This window comes from Strongylocentrotus purpuratus, unplaced genomic scaffold (genome assembly GCF_000002235.5).
Source record: "Strongylocentrotus purpuratus isolate Spur 01 unplaced genomic scaffold, Spur_5.0 spur5_scaffold_21, whole genome shotgun sequence".
Lineage (NCBI taxonomy): Eukaryota > Metazoa > Echinodermata > Echinoidea > Camarodonta > Strongylocentrotidae > Strongylocentrotus > Strongylocentrotus purpuratus.
In genome coordinates, this window is record NW_022145607.1 from 21,917,805 (window position 1) to 21,939,751 (window position 21,947).

At 36.9% G+C, this 21,947-nt stretch overlaps 1 protein-coding gene across 1 annotated transcript in view; it reads right to left on the bottom strand.

The window, feature by feature from the left end:
- Positions 1 to 17,881, bottom strand: part of LOC592151 (2-oxoisovalerate dehydrogenase subunit beta, mitochondrial) — a 39,982-nt gene extending 22,101 nt beyond the window's left edge. The window contains exons 1-9 of the mRNA XM_030995361.1: positions 17,693 to 17,881; positions 16,041 to 16,118; positions 15,282 to 15,350; positions 13,774 to 13,907; positions 12,789 to 12,944; positions 11,843 to 11,951; positions 10,805 to 10,867; positions 6,640 to 6,785; positions 3,149 to 3,235 (exon numbers count right to left, since the gene is read on the bottom strand). Coding sequence (XP_030851221.1) covers positions 3,149 to 3,235; positions 6,640 to 6,785; positions 10,805 to 10,867; positions 11,843 to 11,951; positions 12,789 to 12,944; positions 13,774 to 13,907; positions 15,282 to 15,350; positions 16,041 to 16,118; positions 17,693 to 17,852 — 1,002 coding nt within the window. The 5' untranslated portion in view covers positions 17,853 to 17,881. The remainder of the gene's footprint in view (positions 1 to 3,148; positions 3,236 to 6,639; positions 6,786 to 10,804; positions 10,868 to 11,842; positions 11,952 to 12,788; positions 12,945 to 13,773; positions 13,908 to 15,281; positions 15,351 to 16,040; positions 16,119 to 17,692) is intronic.
- Positions 17,882 to 21,947: the final 4,066 nt, after the last annotated feature.

The following is a 21,947-nucleotide window of genomic DNA, read 5'->3' on the forward strand; positions in this document are numbered from 1 at the left end:
ACAAGTTTCATGAAACAGGGACCTGGAGTCCCTTCCAAACAGGTTGGTGTGGAGCCCTGTCGGTGCCTAAGCATTTGCTCCGGCAACAACTGATTCAGACTTTAAGATTAGGGTTGCCATAAGGTTTAGGGTTAGGGTTAGTTAGTTATAGTGTTGGGTCCGGGTTAGTTAGTTATAGTGTTGGGTCCGGGTTGAAGTTACACATTCCATAGGTGTAGGAAATTCCCGGCCCCCCCCACTCAGGTTTCAAAATGACCGCATGCGTGTTGCCAAAATGTCCTTTTCGTAACAAAAGAAAAAGGTCGAGCCGTATTGACTTTACACACCGGACTTTTGCTGAAAAGGGGGGGGGGGTGCGGAAAAAGGCTCGTATACAAAAGAAAAAGGTCGAGCCGTATTGACTTTACACACCGGACTTTTGCTGAAAAGGGGGGGTCGGTTGGAACACGCATATGCGTACCCTAAATAACACTGAGTGGGGGGGCCGGGAGGAAATTACCACAGAACAATGATTGTCGTAGAGCCAGCCCTACAACGCAAATTTCAAACATTATGTTGCGTCAAAGTTGACGTCAATATGAAATAGTCCCTTGAATGTCGAGAGCCTCGCAAAAGCTTCTCAAAAGTGCACTCCCCTTTGTTCTTCTACTGCATGTTTTGTTACAGGGAAACATCCTCTTGTAATGCATTACGTGACGGACCTGGCAAGAAGATTTCCTGAACATACTCCTTCCATCCACTTAACATGAGATATGTAAAGTCTGTAAGAGCTACTAGAAGAGCATGTAATGAAAGCCATTGATCCTATAGGCTTGTCTTCATTAGCTCAAGTTTACCAAATTACCCACTATTTTAACTATCCCGATTTCAAATTAACCAGTTGGTTTGAGTCTTCATAAGCCCACAGTTGCAATTAGCGGGATGTTTGGTCGAGAAAATATCCCGAGAAATCTTGGTCTTGTTTCCAAAATATCCTGCTACCGGTATTTGGAAAAATAGAGGGCTAATTTGCACATGTCAGAACTAGTTTGTGATGAGCGTATCAGTCTGGTGAAGTCGTAATTTCGAGCTTCGGGATAATATCCAGAGTCTGAAAATGGTAGGTTACATGTATTTGGCAAACTCGAGCTGATGAGGACAGGCCTAAAGTTACACTGTCCTGGCTCTTGACAGATGATATCTTCCAAGTGTTTGGGGAAAACATGGTGCAATCATATCATGAGTGATGTGAAGTGTTGAAACAGAAAGGGGAAAACCACATTCAAGTGTTCCTTCTCTACTTGTCTCCCCAAGAATAAGTGTTAATTTTGTGTAGATTATCAATTATCTGATACATGTTGATACAGATGCAGGGGGCATGATGGCTCAGTGGTAGAGCAATGGTCTCATAACGGGTAGGTCCCGTGTTCAAAACCAGACTATGCGCTAGTGCCCTTTGGTAAGGCATTTACCGAGCCTCTCGAAGAGGACTTAGGCCATGTAAAAAAATTAACATGTTTAGCGTCCCTGCCCGCTTCCTTTTTGGGGGGCGCCTCCTATTTTTTTTTTTTCTTTAAAGAAAAAAAGAAGAAAAACACTGCTAAGATGGATCTTTTTCTGATTAAAAAAAAAAAAATGTCGGCGGCCATCTTGAAAAATAGCCCGACTGTCAGGTTTTTTCGAAAAAAACAGGACGCTAAACATGTTTTTTTTATTTATTTGGCCTTACATGTAAAGCTTAAAGCAAACACATGCTTTCTTAACAGTCAGGTAAAACAAACAAACAGGTCCATGTATTTATCTGGTGGAATCATAGTTTCCCCTGTGATAAAATGACAGAATAACTCCACATTAAACTCACTTGTTTATGTTTAAGAAAGTTTCTAAATAGCTATTTTAACAACGACAAATTGTGCATCCCTGAATTTCATGGGTATTGTATGCTAGCGGTAGGGGGATATCCTTGAGACTTTCAAGGGCATAACATTTTCATACCCCCCCCCCTTCAATCACAGTATATTTCATATTTATCTCTATTTTTGTATTTTTTGCAAAATGACAGAAACTGCTTCGGAGGTATCTCCTCGGAGGTATTTCCATTGTATTGTATACTTGTATCTACTAAACCTCACTATGTGACACTTTTGAGGTGATTAAACTTTACGATGTTACCCCCTTGTTTTTTTCTCGTCATTTTGCATACAATGATAATATCAATTGTTTTAGAGACACAAAGGAGAAGAGAGAGAGAGAGAGAGAGAGAAAGAGAGAGAGAGAGAGAGAGAGAGGAAGAGAGAGAGAGAGAGAGGGAGAGAGATAGAGAGAGAGAGAGAGAGGAAGAGAGAGAGAGAGAGGAAGAGAGAGAGAGAGAGAGAGAGGAAGAGAGAGAGAGGGTCAGAGAGAGAGAGAGAGAGAGAGAGGAAGAGAGAGAGAGGGTCAGAGAGAGAGAGAGAGCAATGCAGCGTCCTTTGAACTTGCTACTCCATCCAAACAATGTTATCGCTTCTCTGCGGTGGCTTCAAAATATTTCAAACCGGGAGATGAAACAAACTTGAAGGTTTTATAATTGTAAGGTTATCTTGTCGAAGTGACCTTCAAATAATATTTGTTTGATATCAGTTCATTACCAAACAAACCATGAGGAAACCACAATGTAACTAGGAGTTCATGATTTTCAAAATACAGGGCTGATGTCAAATGTTTTTCAAAGCATGTGATGTTTTACTTGTAAATAGGTGATTAAAATAATTGCTGTGATTGCTGTTCTCATCACACGAGTGATTAAAAAAAAAAGAGGGGTTAAAAAAAAATGAAAAGCTTTGGAACATGGAATATAGGCTCGAGGTTGCATGACGTCAACTCCCTGGTTACTGTTGTTGACATTTTGAATGTCTCCATTATGTCATACTACAGTCAAACCTGCTTTAGTGATCACCTGTCTACAAAGACCACACAACTTGGTAAAGGTTTGTATTGTAAGAAGTGGATGTGCAGTACTTTATCCACATTTCATAGCAAATATATTCAAATATTGGCATGACCATGCTCCAATATTTGAGGCACACAATTGCCATTGAAACTTAAGTACAAGCAGATTATACAAGGATGATCTTTATGAATGAATCCAGGAATACTTGGAATAACGTTGAAGGTTGGGATATTTTCTCACCTGTACACTGGAGGCAATCTCTGATGCAAATCCACCTGTGATTGGTGCTTCGTGCGCTACCAGTAGTCTACCAGTCTTCTCTACCGACTGCAATACAAGATACCATAAACAATTGGATGAAAACATGATTATTTACCACTCTTTTTGTCATGACCTCACTAAAAAATAGCCCAAAAGACCCCCCCCCCCCCGAAAAAAACAAAAAATCCAAAGCAAACAAACAAAAGAAATTTAAAAATAAAGCTAAATTAAAAAAGAAAATATACCTAAAGATATATTGAGTGTTGTTTAGCGGTTGAGAATGAAAAGAGTGTTATTGTTAACTCTGTGTTAGAGGGTATGAGATCAGTTAACACCTTTCTTGCTCGATGCAGAAAATATCATAAGACCTTTTTTAACAATAAAAGATAATTATAAAAAAATGTTTGTACAAGTTTTCATAGAGACATGGAGGTCACTGACATAAGGTCGCATGAAGATTATTCAGCTGTCAATCGATGATGGCATATCCGATGAATGTTGACACTCTGTCGTTTGCTTAAATCAATAAAATTCAATTAATCTGAAGTGAAGAGTGGCATTGTGCACGAGACAATATATCAATTATCATTTCAAAAAAATTAAAATCTGTATAACATATAAAAATTGGATACATTATTATGAGATGGATGAATGGATACCAATTCTCAAGAATTTAAATATTTTGTTTGTTTGTTGTTTAGAAAATGTTTTATCGAATAATCTCTGCATTATTGAACCACAGTAATAAAAATCTAAGCGTGATATTGGGAAGGAACTATATATATTCAATATGCATGTAAATGTACACAGTGCAAAATTACACAACATTTAAGAGAGAGAGAGAGGGGAAGGGAGGGAGAAAGAGAGAGAAAGAGAGAATAGAGAGAGATGGGAAGAGGGGGGGGGGGAAGAGAGAGAGAGAGAGAGAGGGGGGGGGGGGGGAGGGGAAAGAGGGGGAGATAGAGAGAGGGAGAGAGAGAGGAAGAGAGAGCATAAAAGAGAGAGATATACTGTGTGAGTCAAAAAAAAGTTTACACCTAGACAATTGCTAATTATTTTAAAAATCATCTATGAACGGTAAATTATTATACGAAAGAGTGTTTTATCCGTAATCATTTGGTATCATTTTTGTGTGGTATGTGTTCAAGCTAGGATGAACAGGAGGCATTGTTTGCGAGAGTGCAAAAATCGACTTGCGCCAAAGTGATGCCTACAGCATGTATTAGGTTGGGATTAACGGAGTGAGAGAATGAATTGAATGTATCAGATGAAATGCATTGCGTATGCTTTTTGCAGAAGCAAAGTCACACACACACACACGCACATACGCGCACAAATGTTCTTTGATATTTGATATATTTGATATTTGATATGTGTGGTATGATTAATTTTGTTAGGGATGTTATCTGGATCTGCAAAGACCGAATTAATACCCTAATCCCAATTGTTTTATTCAAACATCACACAAGCAACTTTGGCGCAAATCGATTTTTGCAAACAATGCCTCCTGTTCATCCAAGCGTGAACACATTCCAAACAAAAATGATACCAAATAATTTGGGATAAAACACTCTTTCATAAGATGTATAATAATTTACTGTTCATAGATGCTTTTTAGAATAATTAGCAATGTACTAGGTGCAAACTTTTTTTGTATAGAGAGAAATGGACTATGGAAACTATGGAAAACTATAATTGTTTTTCGGCTGGTTGTCCGGGGGGGGGGGGGGGGGGGGGGGTAATTGTCTTACAGTGTAGGTCTTACTTAGGGGGTAATTGTCTAGGGGGTAATTATCCTGATACATTTAATATCCATTTGAATTTCAAGAAGACCAATTTGATCTACTTGAATACGCGAAGGTCTTATATTATCTCATTCTGTAAATGTCAGCCAATATCAACAGTCTGCTTGAGGCTTCAAAACAACGAAAACTATTTTTCTCACCATTCATCATTCACGTTCTTGGGCCCCATGCCAATAACGTCTTTATATAAAACAATGGTCTTCCATTGTTGCCTCTAGAAGCACATTGTTTTGATGCCCATGTTTGTAAATTTGAGGCCTTCTAAGCTACTGGGTGTTGTGGAATGCACCTGCTATCGATTGTCTTTGGTAGTTGGGTATTAAATTGTCACTTTGCAGAACATAAAATTGGCAAATGGTGCAGTTTATTTAAATACACGCGTAGTGGATCTCTCAAGATTTTGCACGTTCTTCCAATCATGATTTTTTTTTTTTAAAGAGAGAGAGGGGAAAGAGGGAGAAGAGAGAGAAAGAGAAATAGAGAGAGAAAGAAAGAGTGAAACAGAGAGAGAGAGAAGGACATAGAGGGAAAGAAAGAGACAACAATTTCAAGCTATTAACTAAATCAAAACAAAAACACATTTACATACCACAAAACCATTATAATTCTTATCACATCTCGATAAAACAAAGGAAGCCAGGGTCAACAGAATAAACAATAGAGAATCTATTTCAAGTAATGTAAACAGCGTCAATATCACTTTGAGGACTGCCGTTAGGGTTTACGTAAACAGCGGCAATATAAAGAAATGTACACAGCATCAATATCACATTGAAGACTGACTTTAGGAATTACATGCCCTGACCTCGCTGCAATCTCGTATCATATTAGTTAGGTTCACACGAAAGTCTGTTTACTTAAGTTTAGCTCGTAGATTCAACACTGAGGCTATCAATAATGTGGTTACGGACCGTGAAGACATGCTCGCACTTTCAAAAACTTGAAATTTATTCAGAGTTTTAAACCCTGAGTGATCTTATGGTTGATAGGAAAACTAAGACCACTGGAGAATTCTCACTCAAGATGTGTATGCAATTCACTTCAACATGTTGCCAGCTTACCAAGCTTGCCCAGCTGGTACCGGTAGTTTGAACCTTAGAGCAGTTATTTTGGTACCATCTGAATCAACGTCTTTGTTAAAGGGGAGTTGTTCAAAAAATTGTCAAAAAGGGGAATGGAGGAAGGAGGAAAGGGAAAGGGGGAAGGGGGAAAGGGGAAAGGGGAAGGGGGAAGGGGTAGAGTTGTTCACCTTGGATATTATGTTCTCGTCCCAGGGTAACACGGTCTATAGTGATAGGAGGATGGAGGAAGGGAGAGGGGGAGCGGGAGGGGAAAGAAAAAAGGCAGAGGGGGAGCTGGAGGGGGAAGAGGAAGGAGGTAGCACTGTTCACCTTGATTATAGTATCCTTGTCCCAGGGTAAGATGGTCACACGGTTGATGGGGGAGGGGGCAGGGTAACGGGATGGAGGAAGAAGGGTAGTGGGAAGAGGGGGAAACAGAGAGGGGAAGGGGAACATTTGTTCAGCTTAACTACCGGTATATTATCCTTGTCCCATGGTATTAAGATGGTAACAAGGTTGATGGGGAAGGGGCAGGGTAACGGGGGTAGGAGGGAGAAGAGAAGAGAAGAGGAGAGGGGGGAACAGACAGGGGAAGGGGGTTTACCTTGATTATAGTATCTTTGTCCCAGGGTAAGATGGTGACCAGGTCGATCAGCTCACAGCTGACTCCAAGCTTCTCTTGGGCCATTTGAGCAACCTCCCTCAGAACATGTATCTGGGTACCCCATCCTACCAAGGTCACATCACTGCCTGTAAAAGGAAACAACAATCATTATATAATATGTAATGGCCTTCAGAAGGATACAAGTCAAGGGTATTTCCCACAAAGGCGCAAACCGAATGAAGAACATATTGCACATAAAGTCAGCATGAGTGAAATATTCTCAAAGCGAGAGCGATATAACCTCGTGTCCCACAAAAGAAGAGCCATTCAATATTACTATTATTAATTGTATGAAACCTAGTATCTCAATTTCCACCTATGTGTTTGTATTACCTTGCACACACCCAGAGAAAAACTCCTTTTGTCCTTACCCATATTTTACAAGGGCTGTGCGCATACATCCATTGTCTTAGCCTGAGCGTATTGCAACACATATTCACCTTTTTTTTTTACTCATTTACGCACACCAAATCATGGGATTTTTACAATCTACTGCACGGTAATCCTGGTACTTCTGCTCAAAGAGCAAGATATCACAAATTTTCTGGTTGCCTCAAAACCTTTATACAACTAATAATCATATAATATTAAAGAGCCTTGAGAGGGATTCAAGGGTACATCGAACAAGATTTAAACAATATCTCCAACATGATCTTCCTATACCTCTTGTAAGTCGAAGATGATCAATTTTTAATAGATGTACATGAAGTTGCTTTTATGTCTTGCAATGCCACTTTTCTCCAATATAAGTACACACTTCCACATTCTTAAATTGTGTGATCCAATAATTTCTCACGTTAAATGTGTAAGAAATGTTTTGTTACTTTTGTTTTGAATGGATAAGTGAAAAATATCATTATCTCAGCTGCAGCAATTATATGTTGATAGCTGAAGTAGCTATTGTTCGCAACTGCACAATACAGTGTATATACACAAAACAAAAACAAAACAAAACAATCTTCCTGAAAATGACATACATGTAAGTGAAAGCACTTCATATATATGGGTATATGGGACTAAGCATACACTGTACACTTGTGCCATTATAAGTTGGTCCAAACTACACTTTAATCTGTTATGTTTGGAATATGAAGACACTTCACAGGTGATCCTTTTCCTTACTACTTTGATAAACTTTGATAAACAAAATTTTGAGAGCTACACAATCATTCCAGGGCACCGTTGCATAAAACTTACCACTGATGGTAACTTTGCCATCAATATTAACAACTATGACAACATCAGTTAACAGCCAAACAAATCAAGGTTTTCATGGAAGCTACCATGAATGGCAAAGTTACCATCATCAATGTTAAATTTGTGCAATGAAACCCGTAACTCAAACTGCTCTTTAAAATGATAGTTTATAACTTCTCTATATCCTTTCTTTATCCTTTCATTACAAATCTCAACAAAAAAGGGAAAAAAATTGACTTAGATTTGTGTTTATGCAAGACACAAATGACATGTCAGTAAAGTTTGTAACACTCCAAATACATGTAGTTAAGACCCAGTCAAGGATTTATGCCTGACAGAGTTTTGTACCTGCAATGTCAATATGATACAGAGTACAAGGATATCATGTTTTGTATTAATAACATTTACTACAGCAACAACAACAGTGGGTTTTTGTACAGCACTCATGTCTGTTTACATTAGTCAATGTCAATTACGAAATAAAAAATATGCAACACTTCTTACACAACACTTCATTTTCTATCTAAACATAATTTTCAAACAAAAAAATGATTTGTGTCTGACAAGTGCTGAATTAGTCAAACACTTAATTTTTTTTTATGGTAAACATAATTTTTTAATGAAAAACGGTGTGTGTCGGACAAGTGCTAAATATATACTTAATCTATTAACCAAACATTGGATATTATCATGTGAAAGACCACATGTTTGCATCTAATCTATAATGAATGACAGGGTATTGACTTAGCTGTATCTTTTCGGAAGCCTCGTTCACAAATTGCATGCAAAAAAACGACAAGTTAAACCGCCGAGGCAAAATAATTTAAGCGTAATGCGCTTCATATTTCTGACTCTCTTAAATGTCCTATTTGCAGGCCAAAAAAATAAAAAGGTTAAATTACAACAGCAATTGAAAGAAAATACAAATATGAAACTTCCCTCAAAATAAAGCGGCTTGAAAATGTCTTTTTTGGGGAACGATAACTAGCGTTAAATGTTAAAGCGAATTTAGAGAGTGCGCTCGTTTAATAAATTAAATAGTCCAATTTTCAGACCCTTGTACCGAATGGTCCCACGTTTTGTGTCGCGTAAAGATTCAATCAGTTTAATTTTGGCCATTACAAGAAGTGGGTTATTGATGTAGAGAAATGCTCATGTACATGTACCCTTTTAAGCTCATTTGATGTATATTATTACCAAAGAAAAAAAGAAGTCAGTCAGTCACTCAATAGTGTCCGACAGTGAAGTCTAGAAAGTAAACGGGTTTCCTTGCATAATTTGAATACTAGGACACTGCTAACGTTTAAATTTCACAGATAGGGCATATGTGACATATTCATAATTCCTGCAAGTTATACAGAATTTGATGTTGGCTGCAAAAGGGATACACTACCTTTAAGATACATACATACATTTTGCGCAGCTACTTTAGAATTTGATGTTGGCTGCAAAAGGGACACACTACCTTTAAGATACATACATGTACGTACATTGTGGGCAGCTACTTTATTAACCAACACACACCATTTAAACATTTTTTTAAAACAGCTGTGATTTATCACATCATGTGTGAATGAACCCTTGTGTTGGCTCTTGCGTCAATTTTTGTGATAGCGATTATTTTTTGTATCAATGTCATTGCACACGCCCTACCCCAATATATCAATTAGACATCACACCCACACTTACTATACAAACACATCTTTAGTAGCGCAGAGATAACAAACAAAATAATACCAAAATGTCATATTTTGCTCATGTACCGTAAATGCTATTGTTATATTTTGACAGGAGCAATTATGTCGGGAAATCTTTGAAGTCGAAATCGCTTTTTAATCTTTCTATCTGTAATTGTAGTTCACATATATTCTCTCAGTGATTATGTAGCAAAGTTCACTTGATGTCATAAAACCTATGACATTGCTGGAGCCTTGTTACAGGTACTAAAGTCAAACCTGTTGTAGTGACCACCTGTCTACAAAGACCACATTTTTGTTTCCCTTGAAAATGGTTTCTCATTGAAACATGTACTAAAGGAACCTGTCTACAAAGACCACCTGTCTACAAAGACCACATTTTTGTTTCCCTTGAAAATGGTTTCTCATTGAAACATGTACTGATAAAAGGAACCTGTCTACAGAGACCACTTTTTGTGTTCTCTCGGCGGTCGCTATAGACAGGTTTGACATTACATGTACATACTAAACCTTTAGAACAGTCTTTAGATCATAAATTTCTTCATTGTGAGCTTAATATGTTAGGAACTAAATGATTTTTTTTTTTTTTAATCAGGTAACATGGCCACTGTTATTGGGCTAAAAGAATTTGAAATCCATTTATTTATACAATAATTGTTTTTTTAATTCATACTGAAGAAATAACAATCATATGATTTGTCTGTTCCAAGCCAGAAGGGTATTAATTCATATCCTTCTATTAAAAGTTTTATCAACATACAGGCTCCAAACATATGGGGAGATGCAATTCAAGCAGAGTTTTGTACTGTTGCCAGCACCCATATAATCTTGCTTTCTATCATCTTCTGAACTATTTTTTAGATATTAGATGATAGCAAGTTTTGAATCGTATTTCTCAAGAAATGTTTTTAAGTAGTAAAGATCAATCAACTCTTCCAACAAGCACAATTGGGCAAAAACATAATCTGAGAAAAATATTGGTGAAATAGGTTGGTGACAAAACCAATCCAAACCAACTCGAATGAAATTGGACAACGAAAAAGAAAGTGAATGAAGTTTTAAAACTAAAGTTATGGTGAGTTTCTGTAAATGTGGGGGTCAAGGGTTAAAGTTCATCATATTATAATTAAACGCATTGCCTAATGCTGGGTGGTCCCTGTATTAGGAGTGTGGGAATTAGAGAATTCAGTAGTCGATGGGTTAAGACTTACCTTCTTGTAGTACTTCTGCTTTTGACAATGGAATCATGTAATCCTTGACTGGGACTTGCTCAACTGTAACACATCAAGAGAGAAGCAGAGAGAGAGAGAGAGAGGGAGAGAGAGGGAGAGAGAGAGGGAAAAAAGAGAGAGAGAGAGAGAGAGAGACAGAGACAGAGACAGAGACGGAGAGAATGAAAGAAATGAAATGGGAAAAAAACAACAAAAATATCAAAATAATGAAAGACAATAATAGTACATGATGGATAGATAACACACATGTGTCACTGATACCTACGCCCAGGTGGAGATCGATAGCAAATGTAGATTAAGCACACATATTGTGGGCTCTCATGAGGAATTCGACACCATTCGGGTGTGTACCCAATAACAGGTGCTGTCAATCCTCAAGATTAGCCTTCAGTTTTTATCAACAGGCCTTATGTAATGCTATGAATTTTCCACCCCTCGCCCTATATGAAAAGAGTAATTATCTTACATTTCCCTTATCGAACACCATATGAGAGACGAGGGGGTATATCTTGATGGGACCACAGGTTTGCTGCCTGCAAGACTTGTACACCCATTAATGGTATTTCCAACAAGTCTGGTGTCAGCGAATTATGACCTACTGCACATGGAAATTGACGACCCTCTCCCTTTAAAGGTAAAGACCATTTATGGTCATGCGATTGCATTGTGAAAGAAACGTTGTGGAATCGATCAGAAAAGGTTGATCATCTAGCATCTAGCATCTGCAAGGTTCTGGAATCATCAAAATGATAAGAAATTTGGCCCATTCTTCGTAAAGTTACAAGCACTATACACAGAAATATGTATATGGGACTACCCTATATCTCTCACAGACCATGAGAGAAACAAATTTACCAAATATATGAATTAGTAGGCGGTTTCCCGGCAAATTTTGTATCATCATGTATTAGTCAAAACATATTCTTTCACATGATTGGTAATGAGAGCTTCCATTTCATTTTTTGAAATTGGGGCATTTCCAATACTGGTCTTTACCTTTAAGATAGGGATACTTACCAGCTGCACGATAGAGTACTTTAGGTTCAAAGAAGATACATGGATTTGGATCTCGTATGCAAGACAGTAACAGGCCCTTGGCTTGGATGGGACTACGTGGGATCACAACCTGAATGGAAGAGTGATAGAAAGAGAGAGAGAGAGAGAGAGAGAGAGAGAGCAAAAAAGAAAGAGAGAGACAGAGAGCAATAGAGAGAGAGAGAGAGAGCAAGAAAGAAAGAGAGATAGAGAGAGACAGAGAGAGACAGAGAGCAATAGAGAGAAAGAGAGAGTGAGCAAAATTGTGAGATATGGAGATAGAGAGATTAAAGAAAGGGAAAGAGACAGACAGACAGGCAGAGAGAAAGAAACAAAGTAATGTGAGTCAGTTTATGAAAATTTTGCCTTTGCAACAAAAGGTGGGTTTGAATCATACTTGGACAGATGCTGACCGGAAAAAACTTGAGGTTTTTTTTTGTTTTTTTTAAACACCTTGTACACTGTCTTTCTTTTCTGTTCAATTTTTGTTTCATCACACTAATCTAAGATGAATTCCTGTGTGGAACAGCTGGATCAATAAACTATAAATTATGAATAACAAAGGGTTAGGAAGCTATGTTTAGAGCAGGAATTATTTCTTAAGGCTTGTTCAGATATGACTCGTCAGACAGCCGCAAAAAGCTAGATCCTCCGTTTTTACGTGCAAATTAATTGCATCAGTGTGAGCAAGATAGGTCCTGCGTGCACTCAATGAGCTCTGTGTTATAAGCTACAAAAACATAACGTGTATTACACTCTACGTCAGCACAAAAATCCATCGCCCTTTTTTAGCCGTGTGATACCTGAACGGGCCCTTAGAGAGAAAAAGCGTGAAAATTATTCATTTGTTGCTTTCTGCTTGAACGTCTTTTCAGACTTTTAAGTGAGTGTGAATGGAGTCTTCGTCAGTGGCACATTCAATGTTTACCTTGACTCCTGGGATATGTGCAAAGAAGGCCTCTGGACTCTGTGAATGATAGAGGGCGCCGTGCCCGACCGCTCCCCACGGAGCTCTGATGGTGAGACCTCCGACGTCAAACATGTTGCCTGACCTGTACCGGAACTTTGCTGCCTCGTTGATGATCTGAAAGAAATCAGGAGTTCAGGAAAATTATATATTTGAAAATTGTCTGCAGTAACAAACCAAGCTAAATAACAGGTTGTATTTTTAATAATGGAAGAATAAAAGAAACTAAATAGTTAATTTGGAGAAAGAAACCAAATAGTTAATTTGGAGGAAAAACCTGATATACCAATGGAAATTAATTTTTGTTTGAATTGCTATTGATCAATGTGCTTGAAATATGACTCCGAGGTACATTGTCCAAATTTCAAATGACGACATACAGTGTAAGTGATATCAACTCAAGAAAACAACAGCCAAAACCAATCAAGTAATAATTAATTTTGAAAAAGGGAAAGAAAAATAATTGCAAGGAAAAAAACATCCCTAGCAAGTCTTTCATCAACTCATACCAAGAATTTAAAAAAAAGATTATTCTCTGATTTTGTTTAAAATTCTATTGTTAATAAACAGGGGGCATTTCAAACACTGAAAAACCCAGTTAAGCTTATCTTCAGTAGATCACTGTTCGAACATGATATGTAGGAGACTGACTACTTTTTTTTTTGGGGGGGGGGGGGGGCAATGAAATTTCCTGATTTTTCCAATGATTAATAGATATTTTTCTCAAACTCGAAGTCTTATCCCTAACTAGAGAAGAGGAAACATATTCCAGTTCCCCCTGATCTCACAGATATGGTATCAATGGGAGCCCTGTGATCACTTTTCAACTCTAAATGGCCTTTGTTGCTTTTGTAAACTCATTTGCCCTTGCCTAAAACTTAAAGACCCGGATAGTCCTTCCATCAGGCCTATGCGAATGAGAAAAATGTTGCAGTCCATGGCTTACTTGATCAAAGGCTGGGTAGATATAATCAGCAAATTGTATTTCAGCGATAGCGGTAGCTCCCACGGCTGCCATGCCGATGCCGAAGCCTACGATACCTTGTTCACAGAGTGGTGTGTTGAATACCCTATCTTTACCTGTCAAAAGATGGTGATATCAAAGATATGAATCAAAAGCAACACCTGATATTTGGTTTCAATCACAATTAGATGAGGAAAGGACAATTCCATGGTATTTTGACAAATGGGGTCAATACATTATCAAGTACCAAGGATTCAATATGCATGATTTTTTTTTATATTTTTATTTCATTTTGGGGCTGATGCAAGCTCTAGTAGAGTTATAGTCCCTCAGACAGGACTTAAAGCTGTCAGTCCCCTGATAGCTTACTTACAAGCACATGTGTGCTTTATTAGCAGTCAGGTAAAACAAATCAAAAACAACCCATCAACCAACCAACAAACCTAGTTAGATGCGATCAGTATTAAACATATATGCAACAAAATAGCTTGGACTTTGCATCAACATAAAAAGGTTAAGATTAGGGCTGTGCAAAACAGTGTAATGAGGTACCCGAGTACACTCCCAGGCTCACAGATGAATACTCAAATATTCGGACGCCATGTTTTTTTATAATTTTTTGAATTTTTTTGAATTTTTTTGGATTTTTTTGGATTTTTTTTTAATTTTTTAATTTTTGGATTTTTTCCCTTTTTTTTCTTCTTTTTTTGCCACTACCATTCCACTCGGCAGTTTCTCAGGTCCCTTGCTGAAAATGCATGCAACTTTACTTTGAGTTGCAGTTGAAGGCGCCGATTTAATAAGAATAATAACAGTAAACAATGCTGTTTTAAAAACCAAAGATGGCAGAATAATCCATTTTCCTCCAAGTCCAAACAGAAATCTGGACATTTAGTCCCAGTTTCTGAAAGGTGAGTTTGACAGTGCTTGAGTTGGGAAACATTTTTACCGACGGTACCATGCCAGCGGACGCCGCTCTCCCTGGCACGGGTAAGCGTGGGCCTGGACATTTTTTTTTTTTTTTTGCGGCCGAATATTCGGGTACAAGAAATCGTACCCGAGTAGTTGTCAACCGTGCGGGTACTCGAGCATTCGACTACCCGTCGCAGCCTTAGTTAAGATATTCATTTTCATATTACCAAAGACATTTCTGCTTGCTCACAAAAGCAAAAATATATATATTGTTTTTTGAATTGACGCAAATCCTTTTTTTCTAAGGGGTGGAGGGATATAGATACTTGTTTGCCTGTGTGGTTTATCATAGTATCCAGGCTAGAGCAAGTGAAATGATATGATTGCAGGGTCCTCAAAGAGAACAGTTTTAGCACTAATGAAGCTATACTGGGTACAGACTACAGAAGACATTTTTATTTTTATACTATTAATCCTCCCCCCTCCCCTCCCCATAGAATTAATCTAAAGGTATCCATAAATGTTTGCCCAAATTAAAACATTCATGTAGAGATAAAAAAATGTAATCCCCTACTCACCATGTTTATCCGCTAATCCAACAGTACATCTGAAAACACCACCAAAGGCAACATCCTCACCAAATATAACTGGATGAAAAAAGAAAAGAAAACAATATTTCAGAGTAGAGAAGTAGCAAGGATATGCTTGACAACTGTATTTCACTTTTGAGCTCACTTTTTCTTTTTCAACACTGTCAACCCAGAAACCTTCTGGCGGATGAAAGGTTTGCAAAATGAATTTTGTGAGTGATTCTGATTCGTTAAATTTTTAAGGCACTCAATGAATGCATCGCAACCAAAAAACTCATCGATCTAAAAATGACATAAGTTTCTGGTTTGTAGAAAACACTTTTCTATGACGCACCGTAGGCTAATGAATGTGCATCACAGTCATCTTGAGAAAACAGCATCTACATGTAACCTGCAGCACATTATCAGTAGATTTCATTTGTGTTCTTTTAATACACACTGGAGACAGTCAACATTCCTGAATATGTGATATTTCAGTATTTAACTATCATAATTAATACCAGAGGTATTTTGAAGCTTTCCTGAGCTAACTCGTCAACAGTTCCCATTCATATTTTTGATTTTTTTTTTCTCCTCCAAAAGAGAAGAGCATTACCAAGAAACAGTTTACACAAACAAGACTGTGATAAAAACTAAAGATTGTATTTCACTGAAGAACAACAAAACAACTACATGTAACATATCATTTTGTTAAAATAATATGACTTGACAAAGAATTGAGGAGAATATAAGAAGAAAAAAAATCACCTGCTGTAGAGTCTGAAGTCAAGGCTACATCCATGGCATTGTTGAGAGCCTGGAATAGATTCATCTTTGTTGTTTCTCCTACAGAACATAACAGTTAACAAAGAAAATAAAGAAATGTAAGAAGAAGAACCGATAGCCAGGGACCACTCACAATTATATACCAGGTTATCACAGGCGAGAGTGCGTTCTCAAACTTACAAGATCGTTTCAAAGAAACAAAATCACCAGCCAAAAAGAGCATAAAAATTATATTTTGATCAAAGTGATAATTTAAAAAATGTATTGACATCAGACATACAATATTTCATCATCCTTATTCAAAAATTCTGTCTTACACGTAAAATTGTCCAGGTGAGAGAGAGAAGGAAAACAAAACATCTGGGCCTCATCAGGATCCATAAGCTATGCACAAATATGTGCAGTGTGACACATTAATTGTGCCAAACTAAGCTCTTATTAAGTAACAACTTACCGTAACAAGAATATTAATATACTGATTGAGGTTCGCCCCCCAAATAAGGCAAAACATTTGTATAGATTTCATTTCATATTGGTAGTCGAGGTGAAATTTACAAGTCTCAACTCGACTCGTACTAGATCGTACTAGTCTGCCATAAAATCAAGATTGGTAACCATTTATTACCTGTGAGCTGTGCGTACTACATAGCTCAAGGAACCTTTCATTTAGTAAAACAAATATTACCAGGCATCAAATTGATCATGACAGATCACACAGATAGACCTAGACCGTATTTTCCGTCTCTTTCGTTCGTTAGCCTCTTATTGGGGTAGGGTCGGCTCTCTCTTTAGAGACGGAAGCCGTTTATACACATGTCCTTGCTAACGCCACGGCCAGTTCTGGTCGTAGCGTTTTGCCCCCAAAATCCCCCAAAATGTCATTTTACCTCGAGCATGTTATATTGTAAATTAGGCCTAGGCTATAATAAATCAGTTCCACTTACCAACTTGACTGAAATAATCAGTTTAATAGTCCCTTTTTAGGAAATTATGGGTCAAAATCGAAATCCATTTTGAAAATCTTTTTCAACATGGATTCCGATTTTGACCCATAATTTCCTAAAAAGGGACTATTAAACTGATTATTTCAGTCAAGTTGGTAAGTGGAACTGATTTATTATAGCCTAGGCCTAATTTACAATATAACATGCTCGAGGTAAAATGACATTTTGGGGGATTTTGGGGGCAAAACGCTACGACCAGAACTGGCCGTGGCGTTAGCAAGGACATGTGTATAAACGGCTTCCGTCTCTAAAGAGAGAGCCGACCCTACCCCAATAAGAGGCTAACGAACGAAAGAGACGGAAAATTCGGTCTAAGATAGACCTACAAAATAATTTGATATTTTGCGTTAATTAATGTCATTTGTCGGTCATGTTGATCCCGATTTTTCATGTCATCTTCATTCAAAATATGCAGAACCAAGATCATGCCGATCAACAAATAACTAAATCATCATCAACACTGAATTAGAGCATACTTAGGCGATTTAGCCTATGAAAACAAAGTGCTAAGCTTATCCCCCCCCCCCCCATCCCTCCCCACAACTATGATCAAGGTCCCACCTATTGGAAAGAGTGTCAAGTTTTAAAGATTTCATTTGGACTCCACGCACACACACACAGTTTCCTTACCATCCGATGGCGAGGCTGCATCAGGAACAAATTTAAATGCAGAAGCGAACCGTCTGGATCCATGTATAATCGGAGCTGATTGAGAAGCAGATAATTCCTGCAATGACATGGAAGTCAGCCTTCCAGCAATTTGCCTGAGCAGCGCCATGTTTACGGACATGGGATCTAGACGAATCGACCCGAATGAAGTGCAAACTCGCGGACGTATCTTTGTCTTCAAACTCGGCCTTATTTTACAGCCACTCGTCTTGTTTTGTGTTGTTTTAACCTTAAAACCCTTAACCCCCCCCCCCCACCTCCCCCTAGGGGGTGGGGGAATAAGAAGAAGAACAACAACAACAACCAAACAAACACAATTTTTTTTTTAAAGAGAATGGAAACTGGGATAGAGAAATATTGAGGAAAATCTCACTGACATACTTCTTTCATTAATGGAAAAAAAAAAAAAAAAAGAGAGAATGAAGTACGAATGAACTATAATGGAGAGTCATACCACTGAATGACAAATGACAAATGAATAGGTCCATACTGATGATGACGATGGAAGATAAAGGATGATGGAGAGAACACTAATAACAAGAAAGGTGAATGATAATGATGATATTGATGAATAAGGATAAAATAAAGTGATGAAGAGAAAGAGAATAATTATGGATGAAGGGCAGACTTGACGTAAAATGAAGAAGAGAGGGGGTGGGAAGAGAAAGAGAGAGAGGGGGAGATAGGGAGAAAGAGAAAGAGAGAGAGAGAGGGAGAGAGAGAGAGAGAGAGAGAGAGAGGGGGGAGAGAGAGCAATATATAGAATAATGGAGAGAACATTGACCAGGAGAGAATGGATGAAAAGAGATAGGAGAGAATCAATGATATATGATTACAAAAGAAAAAATGAAGGGAGTATATATTATGCATGGTGGAATAAGTGATATTATGGGAAGAAATGAAGCCTGGTCAAGAATTCAAAGGAGGTATTGTGGATAAAGATCAAAGAAAAGGAAAGAATCATGATGAAGAGGAGAATCGTTAAAAGAAAAAAAACGGAGGAAAGGAAGAATCATATAGAGATAATGCAATTGGAGCCATGCGCCTTTGTATGCTTGGAAGTATATTCTGGTTAATAATTATCATAAAATGATGAAGGAGAGTTGATGATCAGAAAAATTACAGGAGATATAATCGTTTGATAAAGAGATGATAGAGAAAATGCTGGAGACAATTATGATCAGAGATAATGGATAGAATGATGGATGAAATAATGGAGAGAATGATGGATGAAATAATGGAGAGAATGATGGAGAAAATACTGGAGAGAATGATGGAGAAAATAATGGAGAGAATGATGGAGAAAATAATGGAGAGAATGATGGAGAAAATAATGGAGAGAATGATGGAGAAAATAATGGAGAGAATGATGGAGAAAATAATGGAGAGAATGATGGAGAAAATAATGGAGAGAATGATGGATGAAATAATGGAGAGAATGATGGATGAAATAATGGAGAGAATGATGGAGAAAATACTGGAGAGAATGATGGAGAAAATAATGGAGAGAATGATGGAGAAAATAATGGAGAGAATGATGGAGAAAATAATGGAGAGAATGATGGAGAAAATAATGGAGAGAATGATGGAGAAAATAATGGAGAGAATGATGGAGAAAATAATGGAGAGAATGATGGAGAAAATAATGGAGAGAATGATGGAGAAAATAATGGAGAGAATGATGGAGAGAATAATGGAGAGAATGATGGAGAAAATAATGGAGAGAATGATGGATGAAATAATGGAGAGAATGATGGAGAAAATAATGGAGAGAAATAAAAGAAATTGAAGGAGAGATCGATTGACGCATAGAGAAAGGAGAAAATCATGGAGAAATTAAAAATATTGAGAGAATGATTATCTGAGAAAATGGAGATATGGCCGTTGGAAGAGAGACCAAGACAATGATGATCAGAGAAAATCAAAGGAAAGATCGAATGAAAGAGAGAATGATAGAGAGAAGAGAATGATGATCTAAACATTTGAAGGAGAGATCGAATGACAAGGAGAGAATGGATCGACAGAGTCGATGGAAATTAAAATGGAGAGAATCAGGGAAAAAATACACGGGGGCTCAGGCAAAATAGCCCCCGAAAGTCATAAAAGAGCCCCCAAATTTTGCGTAGAGTTTAATGCAAAACAAATTAAAGAATGTTATTTTCATGGGCTGGAGAGAATGATGAAAAGAGAATGAAATGAATGCTGGGGAGAATGATGGAGAGAGGGAATAAATTGAGAAAATGATAAACAGAATGGTGGAGAGAAAGAAAATGATCGAGATCGAATGATGAGGAGAGAATGATGGAGAAAACTATTAAACTATTCTAGAGAATAGATTCTACAAGTTTCTTAAAAGTAGGCTATCCTGTTGATCTTAACAAGGGGCATGGTCTAAAGGGAATAGATATACACACAAGATGATAATTATACGTCAAGGGAAATGGTCATAATGAATTCAAATGATAAAAGACACATGTGATATGTTTCCTTGCAAAAGTATTTATTTGTGTTTGGTGGTGTCCGATGGAGTGATAGATCAAATAGTGAAATCAAATTACACACATGTACAAGACAAAATCAAGAACTGCAAAAATAATTTATCATATTACAATTCTTGCATAAACATTTGTGTCTCAGAATCTAAACATTTACTGTCAATTACATATTAACCAAAGTAGTTTAAACATAAATAAGGAAACATAAGAAGAACAGCATCTTATACTAATATAAGAATCACATGCATAACCATTTTTATGCTCCACATTACAAAAAGAATATAATACAATGATTTGAATTGTAAATGCCATCTTTTTAGGATTATATGAATGAACATTTTGAGAATTACTATATTGACTTTATTCACAATTTGGCTAGCTATAATATTATCACAGACAAAATACATGAACAAAAGTAGAAAATAATGATATTATTGTGTTATACTAAAGCAAATTCCTCTTTATATAGAGACCCTGTTTTTATTTCAGCCACAAGTAAAAAAGATCACTTGGATGATTATTACAATTTACATGTACAAGTCCAACATTTTCCTAAATGATTATTTATCAAAACAAAGGTTAAAAAAAACTACATGTACATTAATTGTTCCACTATACTTACTCTGCTACAATTTGATACACATTGATTACAGAATTAAACAAAAAAATTGGAGACTTTAGATACAGAAAAGGTCATTATTTTCGTGATAGCTGTCCAACTTATCATTCTAGCATGAAAAAAATAGGAATTATGTATGAACAAAAAAAAATAAGATTCCTTGTAGTACATCAAAGGAAGAACACAAAAATTACAGCGAAAGATCAAGCCACATGATGTACATTTTTACGACTTACAAAATATACTTTTTTTCCCTATGGAATATCTTTTCTAGCAATATAGTTTCTTCTTATAAGCTGTTATTGATACAATATTTGAAAGACCGTTACATAATTACATATTGACAAAAAAGAGAAAGATATATATGTAATTTTTATTTACACAATTACCCGAACTCTGTGCAGCATTTTGATCACAACAAACGTGATTTCACATCAACTCCAAACTGTAATTATTATATTGCAAAGAATTATGGAGATTGAGTTACCTACAAAACTGACATTGATTCATTTGTTATCTCAAGAATAGAATATTGGTGAAAATGAACATTAACATCCCCCCCCCCCTTTCAAGAAAAAAAAATTAAGTAGTTGCAAATTAACTCTAGTATGTACTATATCTCTGCTGAGAAAAAACCCTAACCCATAATCAGATATTTTTAATTACAGCTCTAAAATAATGTACAAAATATGACCATACTATTTTGTTTAAAGACGTTGCTTTGTCATCATATTCATAATGTTCAGGGAAAATATCTATGGAGAGTTCAATTTTGTGTAAAATGTTCCTAATACTGTTCATCTACTGAGACTGAATTCACTGAATTAAATTTCAATTTGTATGCATTTCATCATTTTCTGAATCAGAAGCACTTTTAGTACGGTAAGCATGATGGTCCCAAATCAACTTTAAACTATTCATTCTCTGCCACTGATTCCTACAACTATACTCATAGAAGCCTAAGGTGAGAGGCACAATGTTATCCTTCAGAGGTTTAATATTCAAAAATTTACAAGTGCAGGCACACTCTCCGCAATCAATCAGTGATAAGTTCACACTTATTGCATAGAAGGTGCACATCTGTACATTCCTGGAGAAAAAA